The 13,157-nt window shown below is 40.7% G+C and overlaps 1 protein-coding gene across 6 annotated transcripts in view; it reads left to right on the top strand.

Annotated features, from left to right (window-relative positions):
* The window catches only part of SULF1 (sulfatase 1), a 187,687-nt gene that overhangs the window by 146,675 nt on the left and 27,855 nt on the right, over positions 1–13,157 (top strand). For all 6 annotated transcript variants that reach the window (XM_043880390.1, XM_043880389.1, XM_043880388.1 and 3 more), the window contains 2 exons: positions 185–241; positions 1,011–1,140. In XM_043880390.1, the coding sequence (XP_043736325.1) occupies positions 185–241; positions 1,011–1,140 (187 nt within the window). The remainder of the gene's footprint in view (positions 1–184; positions 242–1,010; positions 1,141–13,157) is intronic.

The raw sequence follows: 13,157 nt of genomic DNA on the forward strand, positions 1-13,157 counted from the left end.
ATACCCTCCACCCCCAGGGATCACCTTGAGCTGAGCACCTCCTCAGCTGTTTGTGAATGGCGTGTTGGAGATGCTGTCCCGGTCTGCGGGTAGCGAGGGGTGTTGCTTTAAATAAACTGTTAGCACAGATCCGTTTGGAAAAGTGTCCCAATGCCAACAGTAAATATTATTACTTTGCTTCCAGGTTTCGAACAAACAAGAAGGTCAAAATTTGGCGTGATACATTCCTTGTGGAAAGAGGGTAATTATTGGTTCCTGGGGTGCTTCTGGGAACGAGTCTTTGTGGGCAGCTCTCCCTGCTGGGAATGTTTTTTCCCCTTATTTTGGTTTACTAAGCGTGTGGATTTCATAAACCTAGTCATAAGACTCATCCTCCTCTGGCTAGCAGAGTAATGATAGCTGAGTCAGAATTGCAAAGATGGGACCACAGTCTTTATGAGGCTGTGGATTCCCATGGCTTATCTCCACCTCAGTTCCTAACTGGACCGGTTAATTGACTTTCTCAATTATCCCTCCCAGGTTCTGCCTGATGTCCTTCCACTCCTTTCCCTTATGTGCCTTTCCTAGTTTTGAATTGACAAATAGATGAGATTGTATTAATAACTGTTCCAGAGTCATTTCTGGGTTTCTCCTTTCTGTTTGTAATGTCCATTGTCTTTGTTTTTCTCCATACTTACCCTAGGCAAGAGAAAAACATTACTATCATTGCTTTTTAACAAAAATGAACTTTGAGCCTATAAAGCTAAATGTTTATGTCCAAAGTTTTGAAATGAAGATTTTGAAGGAAGTGATTCTTCCTTCCCTGATCTCTCGTCTTCGTAATTCCCAGCTTGTAATTTTCCCAAAGGACTCATGAAATGTTGGGTTCCTGTGGGTAGAGACTTGATAACTATTTATTGCTTTTTGGAGAGTGTGGAGTCATGTGACAGGGAAGAAAAAAAAACCAGGCAGGTCACTGTGAAAGTCATTTCAGATCACTTCTCACACAAGCTTTTCTCTTTCTGTCAAAGGAAATTTCTACGTAAGAAGGAGGAATCAAACAAGAATATCCAACAGTCCAATCACTTGCCTAAATATGAGAGGGTCAAAGAACTGTGCCAGCAGGCCAGGTACCAAACAGCCTGTGAACAGCCCGGGCAGGTGAGAGACTCAGCGTTTCTACAGCACCACTCGTTTGCTTCTCCATCTCTAATGCAAAAGACTTGCAACATGTCAGATAATGTACGTTTCTGTTGAAGTAAGCTTTTCATAGCAGTCATGGAGTGCTCACTGCAGCCCCTTTCCACTGACTGAGCAATGTCTGGCTGGGCCCAGCTGGGTCTCCTCATCACTGCTTGGGCTTTCTCCATTTAAAAAAAAGATGGTGCTTCTAGTGAAATTTCTAGATATCCACCTAGTTAGCCAACAGCAGTTCAAGATATCAGACTTAGGAAATGGATAGTCCTGTGTTAGAAAGTTCAGAGACAGTTTGCATTTAAGGAGAAACGCCCACCCCTCTTAAATGGTCATCAGGAAATGTCGAGAGATAGCTTAATCAAGATCTGGGGCAGATACTGAGCCTCTGGACAGCAAACCACCTCAAGAGCCATGATTGGGTTTCCCCACCCTGGAGCAAGATCAGATGTCATCTAACACAGAGAGGAGAACAGAGTCTGTGACCAAGGTTGAGGGATGAAAAGGGAAACCATATTCTGTTTGTTTATTGTTTCTACCTGTGCTCACAGAGTTACTGACATCAAATATTTCATTAGAATCAATCCTCTTCATTTGTAGAATATTAAGTAGAGAACTCAGGGCTACCCAGAACACCAACTGTTACCAATAAAAACTGAAGAATTACCATGTGGTGAATTAACACAGACCTGTTTTTAAGGAAATGGAGAACATCGGAACACAAACTAATTTAAGCACTCTTGCTTGAAATCTATGCTAGCTGGGAGAAATACACTATATCGTGATAATAGGGACTAAATTTATGCCTCTGTCATTACAACTTAGAACAGAATTGGAGGAAAGGGAAAAAATAACATTTACTGAGCTTTTGTCTTTTTTTTTAATATTCTGAGCCTAACACATCCTTTATTTTTTTATGGAAAGACATTTTATATATAGCAGTGTGTGCATGTCAATCCCAAACTCCCAATCTGTAAGGCACTGTATGCAGTGTTTTATACACATTAGCTCAATTTAATCCTCACCTCTGTCGAGAGAGGTGTAGTCATTTTCATTTTACAATCTGCAAATCCATAAATTGTCTAATTCCAAAACTCAGGCCACTTTGTGCCTTCCAGGGTAAATTTTTAACAAGAAGAAGAGAAATTCAATTCTGTCTTTTCTTTCTGTCTTTTCTTTCTTTTTTTTTTTAATCTGACCTCTGGATAGTCACACAACTAGCCAACACCAGTTCAAGGTATCAGGCGCATAAAATGGGTAGCCCAGTTATTATTAAAATGGCCTTGTTTCTTATACGCTTTTTATATGGCATCTAACCATATTGAATAGATGTTCATAATAAACTACTTGACCCTCATCCGCTCTGTATTTCCTTGTGCCTTTTCGTACACAGGAATCCCTTTGAAGTGGAAAAAGGTGAGGAGGGAGGGCTATTGAATTAAGGGATAAAACCAAGCCTTCATAGCACTCTGCTAAGCCTTAATTTTCAAGTGTTTAGTGGAGAAGCTTAGACCTATTCATTATATTTTAATTTGAAGTCTCCAAATCCTTCTTGTGGAAGCTCCAAGTAGTATTATGACTAAAACCTCAGAATTGTTTTGTAGCTCTAAAACGATTTTTATGAGGCAGCCTCAATAGACTAATTTTACTTCTGTTCAGGAGTTGGAAATGTTCAGTGTTAAATATATCTCATGCACATTAGTGATCTTGTTGCTATTTCAGCTAAGTGGAGAGACTTATAACCCTTTGAAGATAAGGTACATGGCCTACCTCTCAGTATACGCTTTTGCAAACCTCTCTATATGGCTTATGCTGAAATTTTAATTTATGTCCTCAAGGGCAAACACAGCCTAAACTAGAATACTGACACCGGCTCTTCGCTCATACGCTGAATGCCAACTATGTTAAAAACTTCACTTTGCTTTTTTTTTATAGTTTTCTAAACGTGTTTTGCCCCCATGAAGTGCTTTCATGTGTGGCTCCCTGGAATTTTCCTCTGTTGCTTTATTTTGTTAATCAGTCTGAATTTGGTTTCTGTCACATGGCTCCAATGGTAAAGAATCTGCCTGCACTGCAGGAGACCTGGGTTCAGTCCCTGAGTTGAGAAGATCCCCTGGAGAAGGGAATGGCAATCATCTCCAGTATTCTTGCCTGGAGAATCCCATGGACAGAGGAGCCTGGCAGGTTCCATGGGCTCTCAAAGAGTTGGACACAACTGAGTCACTAATACTTTCACTTTCACATAAGTATATGAGAACATCAGTGGTGATCTCTTTGAGAAGTGCCTGAATTAATGGGCAAAGAATTAGACTCAGCACAATGGTGATTTCTTTCTATAGGTGGTGGCAAACCATGCCTTTAGAAGCCGAGAACTTTGAGAAAATTTTGAGCCTCTTCAAGGCAGTTATTAAACCTATAAGTCCAACCTGACATAACTTGGTTATATTCTATAGAATCTTTGTATGTCGGTTTTTTGCTCTTTCTTTTTGACTCTACTTTGAAGATTACCTTTTTTAAAAAAATGATAAATTTTCATTTATTATCATTTATTTCATTTATTTATGATAACAATTTAAATAAACTTATCTTTTATTTATTTGCTTGGCTGCTTTGGCTCTTAGTTTCGTCATATGAGATCTCCATTGCGCCATGCAGGATCTTTCATTGTGGCCACAGACTCTGCAGTTGTGGTGCGAGGGTTTAGTAGTTGTGGCATGCAGGCATTGTCGCTCTGAGGTTGTAGGATCTTAGCTCCCTGACCAGGGATCAAACCCATGTCCCCTGCATTGGAAGGTGGATTCTTAACCAGTGAACCACCAGAGAAGTCCCCGAAGATTATCTTTTTATTTACTATATCATTGACTTTTAGAAGGGAAGAAAAAGTCCAGAATAATGAGACTGTTCAAGATCAAGATGACAGCTAAGTCTTGAACTGACTTGCTTGGGTTCTCTTTCCTTGACATGGGTTTTACACCTGGCCTGCGCCCTGCTTTTCTTCCTCTCACCAAGGTTAGCTGCCTTCCTTCAAAGAGAACACCCTTGGTTTGACTCTCCATGGAGTGCAGAGGAAAAATCAGCACCATTAGCCTGATTCTCTTCACTCCTAATCCCCAAAAAGATAGAGCCTTCCCCCCACTCCTCCAACAGACCCCATGTCTGGCCTCCTATGAATGGTTTGGTACAGTCAATGTGGATTCGGGAAGTGGAGTAAATAAAGGAAAGAGCAATGTGAAGTTCAGAAGTTTGGGCTAGAATATTGGCATCCACCACCTTTCAGTTGTATGTTCTTTCAGAAGACGGTTTCTCCTGTGCCTTGGATGTTCTGTCTCTGGAAAGAAAATTGATCTGTGTCTTGGGAGGATAAAGTGCCATCATGTATGTAAAGTTCTAGGTGGGCTTTAAAGTAGTGTGTGACTGTTGGATGCTGGGCATTATTATTGTTGCAGGCCATCTTACCTGTTGTTTTCATTCCTATGAAGCCAATAGGGAATTAAAATGGGCCAGAATCCCAGACATCTGGCATCATTTCTCCATCATGTGAACTAAACAACCAGCAGGGACTAATTAAGACAGCATGGACATATGTGTTCGCATTACTTCCATGTTTCTGAATTAATACAAGGCTGAGTGTGAATTCCCATCACTCCATCAGCTGGTGTGACACCCCCAAGCATATTTATGTACACACTATACACACACACACACACACGCACACATGCATGCACGCATACAATCATGTACAAACTCAACTTTGTCTGAAATTGGTTCAATGGAGAACATAGATCAGTGATGCTCAGTTTTTCTGCACATCAGTATCACTTTTGCAAGAGGAGCTTTTGCAAGTACTGATGTCCAGCCTTGCCTCAGACCAATCAGATGAACTTGTCTGCAAGGATGGTCAAAGCATGTGTGTTTTTTAACAGCATTATAAACCATTCTCAGACCTGGAATCTGAGAATGTCAAAGTTGGAAGGAGGCTTAGAAATCTTCTGATCAAGTGGCATCCTTTTCCTAATAAGGAAATTTAGATCCAGAAAACTTAAGCCACCAAGCCCATGTCAAAACCTGCATCTCTTCACTTCATGTTCAAATCTTTTCTTCCCCAGAGCATCCTCCCTCTGCAAAAGTGTAAGACAGTAGATTTTCTGCTTGAAATTGTCAATGGCATTTGCCTCCATGAATCCCTCACAGCATCTAGGGTAGCAACTCTCAACCATGGCCTCAGATTAGAATCACTTAAGCAGCTTTGGAAATGCTCATGTTCGAATCTCAACCCAGACACATTAAATCAGAATCCCTGAGGATGGGGCCCAGGTGGCAGTGTTTTGTTTTGTTTTGTTTTTTCAAACTCCTGGGTGATTCCTTTGACCAGCCAAGATTAAAAACTATTCATGCTGGGGGAGGGTGGTCATTTTTTGTTCCCCTTCTAGGTATAGATATTGATTTCTTAAATAGGCATTACATAAAGGAAAAATTCCCTGGGCATTCCATTTTGAAGTACATTTTATACATATATTCTCTGTTCTTTAACAGGAAAAAAGCAACTTGTTTTCTTTTTATAGAGCAAATGGCATGTCCTTTTGTTAAGTCATTGAATTCCAGCATCTTTGTAATTTAGTTTGCCTTTCTACTGTTGTATCAATACAAAATCAAAGATCTGTTAAAATTCTGAAAAGACCTCAGCATCAGGCAAAGAAAATTAAAATGTAGCCTGTTGAGTGTAAACTGGTTTAGCGCCAGGATTTATGCTGTCATCCAAAAATTATCCCTCTGAGCAGAGGTCCCTCTGACCCTTTGTGACCAGCTGCAGAGCAGGAATAAAAAGGCATTTGCCAGGAAGGTCTGGCTAGAATTGTTAGTGTGCCAGAAATGGACCTCCTGTTTCCAGAAACCCGCTGAGCCCTGGTGAAGATCACAGCATGGCTTGTGGCCATCCCCTCCCCACCTCCCCTTGCCCTGGCTCTCTGGGCTCCAGAGGAATTGGCCAGAAATATGGAGCCTCCAGATGCCATCCTCTGGCTCAACTCTTGTCTCACCAGGGAGAGTCTCAACTAGCCTCAGTACAGAAGGTTAGTCTCCTCCTCACTTCAGCCTGCACTGAAGGATGAGGCTGAATGGCTGGGCATCTCCCTAGGAGCTTGGCTTCTTTGCATTTTTCAGAACACAAATCGCAGGGTTAAACATTAAACCCTCTTTAGTAATGCTCCAAACAACTCAGAAACAAACGTTGAGGACAGACGCTTTTTCCATCAATTGCATAATGTGGTCCCAGCTTATTTAATTCATACTCTCTCATTTCCCACTGTGCCCACCCTGGTCAGGTTCCCCTCTTCCCTCTGTCTCTCTGTTTCTCTTTTTTTTCTTACTAATTTTTATTGGAATATAGTTGCTTTACAATGTTATGTTAGTCTCTGCTGTACAGCAAAGTGAATCAGCTATGTTGTTGTTCCGTTGCTGAGTCGTGTCCAACTCTTTGTGACTCCATGGACTGCAGCACTCCAGGCTTCCCTGTCCTTCACCATCTCCCGGAGCTTGCTCAAACTCATGTCCACCGAGTCAGTGATGCCATCCAACCATCTCATCCTCTGTTCCCTTCTCCTCCTGCCTTCAATCTTTTCCAGCATCAGGGTCTTTTCAGATTCTCCTTAGTTATCTATTTCATGCATAATAGTGTTTGCATGTCTCAAGCATAACATTCTCTCCTGCATGTTAGTTGTCACCTCTGCCTTCCCAAGTGTCGTTCCCTCAACCTATCGGCAGCCTCACACTCTGCCCCAAACCACTCCTCTTTTGTATCCCTGTCCTCACCAACCAGGATTGCATCCAAGCTGTTTGCTTAGTATCTGACTGCATGCACGTTACTTAACCTAACTCTGCCTCTGTTTCTTCATCTGTGACATGGGCATAATAATAGTACCTGCCTCCAGGGGCTGCTGTAAAAGACTGTAGGAGTTAAATGTATCCGCAGGAGTCCCCAGCACATAGCAAGCACCCAACAAATACTAGCTCTTGGTTGTTAACCAAGGTCGGTTCACCAATTTTATTTTCCCTCATTTGCAAGAACTATACTTCTTCCAACATTCCAACACTGACTTTTACAAATGGTTATTCACATTAAAATCTAAAGGAGAAAACATTTTCTCTTTCTTTTGGTTTTCCCTGCCCCCTCCAACCCCTGCCCCATCCTGTTTCATCCCATCTCAGAGAAAGCAGGAGATAAAATATCTTCAGCACAAATAACTCTATTTCATGTTAGTGAGAAAGTCTGAAAATAACTTGAGCTAGTAGCAATTTGAACAAGGATGTTTATATGGCCATATTCCTCAGTGTTGAGATGAAAATTCTTTTTTTAACTGAAGTATAATTGATATATAACATTGTATTAGTATCAGGTGTACAATTTAATGATTCAATATTTGTATATATTGTAAAGTGATCACCACAATTAGTCTAGTTACCATCCATCACCCCACAGTTAAAATTTGTTTTTCTTGTACTGAGAACTTGTTAAATGTACTCTCTTAGCAACTTTCAAAAATGTACCAGGCTGTTATTAACTGTAGTTACCATGCTATACATTACACCCTCAGGGAGTTATTTTATAACTATAAATTTGTATATTTTGATCACCTTTACCCATTTGCCTACCATCACCCTACATGAGTTTGAGCAAACTCAAGAAGATAGTGAAGAACAGGGAAGCCTGGTGTCCTGCAGTTCATGGGATCACAAAGAGTCAGACACAACTTAGCAAGTGAACAACAACAACCCCAGGTGAAAATTCTAAACACATGTCCTCATGCAGGTAACTGCTTCCCATGATGTTGGCACTGGGCTAACAGATAACCAGGTTATTAGAAAATTACTATATTGTTGTTACATCTCAGAGAATATAATCTGACCTGCATTAGAGCCAAATCCATGTAATAAGAAGTATAATAACAGAGGACGAATGCATGTGCATATATGTGTATAAAATTAAGCTTTCATTGCAGTGTACCTTTGAAAAAGTTGTCACCAATTTTTTTTCTTACTCATGAAAATGGGTATAAGTGGTATAAATAAGATTATTTATACTCATCCCTGGTGGCTCAGATGGTAAAGAATCTGCTTGCAATTCGGGAGACCCAGGTTCATTTCCTGGATCAGGAAGATCCCCTAGAGAAGGGAATGGCAATCCACCCCAGTACTCTTGCCTGGAGAATTCCATGGACAGAGGCTACAGTCCATGGCATTGCAAAGAGTCAGACGTGACCAAGTGTCTTACTAAATACTTAGGAAGACAACACTTACTGAATAAGTTTATAGGGCATTCTTAATCAATCTGAGAAATATATACAATTCAAAACATAGAAACTATAATGATCCTCAAGCGGTTACTTCAGGAAAGGGAAGTAACCAGAGTTCTATCATCATCTAATACTATGCTAAACATTTTTTTTGGTCACAACTCATGGCGTATGGCATCTTATTAATAGTTCTCCCACCAGGGATTGAACTCACACCTCTTGCATTGGAAGTGCAAGACTCAGCCACTGAGCTGCCAGGGAAGTCACTGTCCTAAGCATTTTACATGGGACGTTTTTTCACCTGAAAACTCTTCTAAAAATAGATATTATGCCCATTGTAAATATGAGGTTCAGTTGGGAAAGTTACTTGACCAAAGTTGCAGTTAGAAGGGTGACAAGTCTGTGTTCAAAACAAGATCTGTGTGATTTGAAGTTTGCAACCTTCCCACTAAATACTAATTACTATATTTAAGACAGCTTACAACCAGGGAACAGTGACTTGCCCAAGGACTGGGTAGGCATTGTTAAATGTCAGTTATAATAGTTCTGCTTCAGATTCCTGTAGTGCATCTTTTCTTCAGAACTCTGAAAATGGTCAACAATTTATTCTCACGACAGATCCTTGAAGCCAGGAGGAATAAGTGTTATTTTACCAGATGTGGAATCTGGAAGAACAAAGAGATGCTGCAGTTTGCTCAAGGCCATAGAGTTAGCAGCAAAAAAAAAAAATTAAAATTGAGGTCCTCAGATCCCTAACCCAGTACTTATCCCCATTAAAAATGGCTACCTCTCATGAAGCTTTCATTAGGTAAATTTCTGTAAATAAAAAAGTGTGTGTGTGTGTGTGTGTGCAAAAATAATAATAATAATAGCAGATACCTTTGTTGAGTACCTACCATGTGCTGAGTTCTTCCTGTGTTACCTCTACTGCTCATGACCCTATAAAAATTGAGATGGTGTAACTGACTTGCTGCCCATCCTATAGTAATGTGATAAATTTAATATATTCAAATCAGGCTTTTCTAGCTTGAAAGTCCAGATTTTTCCACTAAGCCACATCAATATGAGTATGAAATGCCATTCCCAGGTCCCGGGCAGAAGATAGGTGATATTCAGTGCTACAAAGTTCTACTCTAATAAATGAATTATGGTAGTACTTTAGGTTGGGCTTCCCAGGTAGCTCAGCTGGTAACAAATCTGCTTGCAATGCAGGAGACCCCGGTTCAATTCCTGGGTTGGGAAGTTCCCCTGGAGAAGGAATAGGCTACCCACTCCAGTATTCTTGGGCTTCCCTGGTGACTCAGAGGATAAAGAATTCACCTGCAATGTGGAAGACCTGGGTTTGATCCCTGAGTCTGGAAGATCCCCTGGAAGACCCCCTGGTATGGCAAACCACTCCAGTATTCTAGCCTGGAGACTCCCCATGGACAGAGGAGCCTGGTGGGCTATAGTCCATGGGGTCACAAAAAGTTGGATGAGACTAAGTACAGTATAGCACTTTAGGTTATTGTAGAAATTAAATGAATAAATTTTTATATAAAACACCCTAGACCAGTACTGGTATCAAGTAAGAGTTTAATAGGTGATGATAATGTGACATCTCGCCTTAGATTGGATTCCACCCAAACAGCTGCATACATGGCTCCTTGAACTAAAAGAGCCAACCTTCTCTTCTTCCTCAGGTGTGACTTTTCTTCTGTTATATATTGGCTCAGCAAAAAGTTAATTCCTTTTTTCCCATAAGATGTTTGGTCAACCCAATATAATCTATCCAAAACACTTAGACACAATTACTAAACAAAGTGATTCAATGCTGAGTTAAACTCAGGGAATGATTCATGCATGAGACTTAGTCCTTGCCCTTCATCCCAAGTTTCAGCATAGTTGGAAAGGCTCACATAAAATAATAATAACTTTGGAATTATTGAAATAGTTTTATCGAGCACCTTGCACATAGTAGATGTGCAGAACTATTTGTGAAATGAATGTGCTAAATTATCAACACAGACTAAGACGTCAGAGAGGGAGGAGGAGGGTTGAATTGATGTTGTCCCAGAAAGCAGGAAAGGAATTTGCAGGAGTAAGTGATTGGAGAAGACGCAGAAAACTGGATTTGGCCATTAACCGATTTGCCGAAAAAGTCCAAGAGCGTAGATAAAAGCGAGGCAGTGTGACATCTGTATTTCGGGAGGGGCTCTTACTTCGGGTCCCATTAGCCTTACCTGAGCTCAGGCTGTAATCTGATTCCAACAACTGTTCTGCAATGGAAAACCATCTCATTACTGGGAGCATGTAAATGACCTGCAGCAGGTTTCAGAGCTATTCCTTTAAAAATTCTCTTTCTTCACCTCTGTCTATAAACTCTCCAAGTAAGATGACCATTTGAGTTGCTGCTATTTCCAGGTTTTATTGCTCAGCCATAAAAGCTGTCATGATATAGAACACTAAAATGACTGTGGCCCATGTGTGGTAATTACATTTCATTAAAATTCCTAGTATGCTTGCCACTAAGGAGATTTTCAAAGCCTTTAGCTAATTACTCTATCTAATAGGGTCTATGACTTGTTCAGAGAGTCCATGGTACAGGAAATAATTGGCATTTTTGTCAGTGACTCCTGTATTATGCAAGAATGTATATATATGTAGTGTTTGGGGGTATATGTGTATGCATATGTATATATATGTGCATGCATGTATGTATGTATGTTTGATTTTATATGATATGTCATCTGTGCCAACGACCATGCCAGACCTTAGATGGGGTTAAATTCAACTCTTCAGGAAAGAAACACACTTTTTTTTCATTTTTGTCCCATAAGAAATCAACAAGGAATTTGGATAATGGCAAAATGCAGGTTGTAATCCAAATAGGATAAGTCACTAAAAGTTCTGCCTGTATTTTTGCGTTCTACAGGAATCTACTTGTCCCCTCAGCTTTTCCAGGGCAAAAAAAGAAAATTTTTTAATGCATTGTGGTTATAAAACTAAGGAAGGTTTTCAGTACAGTTGTGTGTTTTACAAATTAGTGTTTGCACTGAAGTTGATATAAATTGGAACACAGAAAGACATAAAGCCATCATTTTTTCAAGAATAAAGAGAGCCACATTTTTCTGTCTGATAAAAAAATAGAGCATTTCTTAAATTAAGTTTCTGCTTGGCTGTGAGTTGAATCCACTGATGTCTTCTTTTGCTACTACAAACATTAAGTAATCAACACTTGGTTTTTGAATGCATGAGGTAGCATTTCAGGTGGGTGGATGTGTGTTAAACCACTTGGATTTAAGACATAAATACTCAAGCACCACTGATTCCCAAACATTTTAGAGCTATGAAATATTATTTATCGTAGACAGTTTTCATGAGCAAGAATTTTATTTTTTTATTTTTGACTGCACTAGGGCTTTGCTGCTGCGTATGGGCTTTCTCCAGTTGAAGAGCGCGGGGGCTGCTTTTCATTGTGGTGCACAGGCTTCTCGTTATGGTGGCTTCGCTTGCTGTGGAGCCCAGGCCCCAGGAACGTGGGCTCAGTAATTGCGGTTGAAGGGCTTAGTTGCTCCTGGGCATGTGGAATCTTCCCACACCAGGGCATTGGCAGGGGGATTCTTAACCCCTAGACCACCAGAGCAGCCCTCAGAGAACTCTTCTGAGAGTTTCCTGGCACCTCCTCAAGCCAATTGGACATATCTAGGAGTGCAGTGCAGCAAACCCACGCCTAGAAAGCACCGATCTCCATGTTGGAAAAAAAAAAAAAACAACTGCATAGCACCAGCTCCATGCGGTTTTCAGCTAAGAATGTGTGAAGATTGTCGTTTATCAACTAACTGTTCTGGTTAGGGTTAGGGTAAGGGTTAGGGTTGGCTTCCCTGGTGACTCAGTGGTAAAGAATCCACCTGCCAATGCAGAAGACTTGTGTTCAATCCCTGGAGTGGGAAGATCCCCTGGAGAAGGAAATGGCAACCCACTCCAGTCTTCTTGCCTGGGAAATCCCATGGACAGAGGAGCCTGGCAGGCTACAGCCCATGGGGTCGCAACGAGTCAGACACGACTTAGTGACTGAACAACAACAAAAGCTTAGGGTTAGGGGAGAGTGAGGAGAACTGGTTACTCATAAAGCACATAGTTCTGCCATTGTAGATGAGCTGGGAGTGTCCATCTATAAAACTGGAGCCATTTTCTAACCAGGTCACATGAGTACATTTCTACACACAAATTTCTTTTTATGTTCACACTCAAAAATATGCACATCCCTCTCAAAGACCATCCATCTGAGCCCCTTATACCTAAAAGTATACCTTCTGCCCTCCTGTGGGATCCCACTGCAAAGAGGTCCAGTAACCAGTTGTGAATCGAAAGCAGTGGTCCTTAACCCAGCTACACATTACAATCACCAGGGAAGCTTTGGAAAAATCCCAATGTCCAGCCAAGGTGAGAGCCACTGATCAGATGTATTCATAACTCCCATGTGCCTTATCAATTTGAATTCATATTTGGGTTTTTTTGTTTGATTCGAGTTAAATCGTCTCTAATTTAGTTAGTCCTTAGATTACCCTTGACTTCTTGCCTTTTCTTGGTTTTGTAAATAGGTAGTTACTTGCCTTGTCTCTTTAGCTTCTGCTTCTCTGGACAGAGATTTACATTCAAAACATTCTGGCCAAACCACTAAAGAAGGTTGTTAGCTGGTGTGTCTTAAAATAG

Source organism: Cervus elaphus, chromosome 21, assembly GCF_910594005.1.
Source record: "Cervus elaphus chromosome 21, mCerEla1.1, whole genome shotgun sequence".
Taxonomy (NCBI): domain Eukaryota; kingdom Metazoa; phylum Chordata; class Mammalia; order Artiodactyla; family Cervidae; genus Cervus; species Cervus elaphus.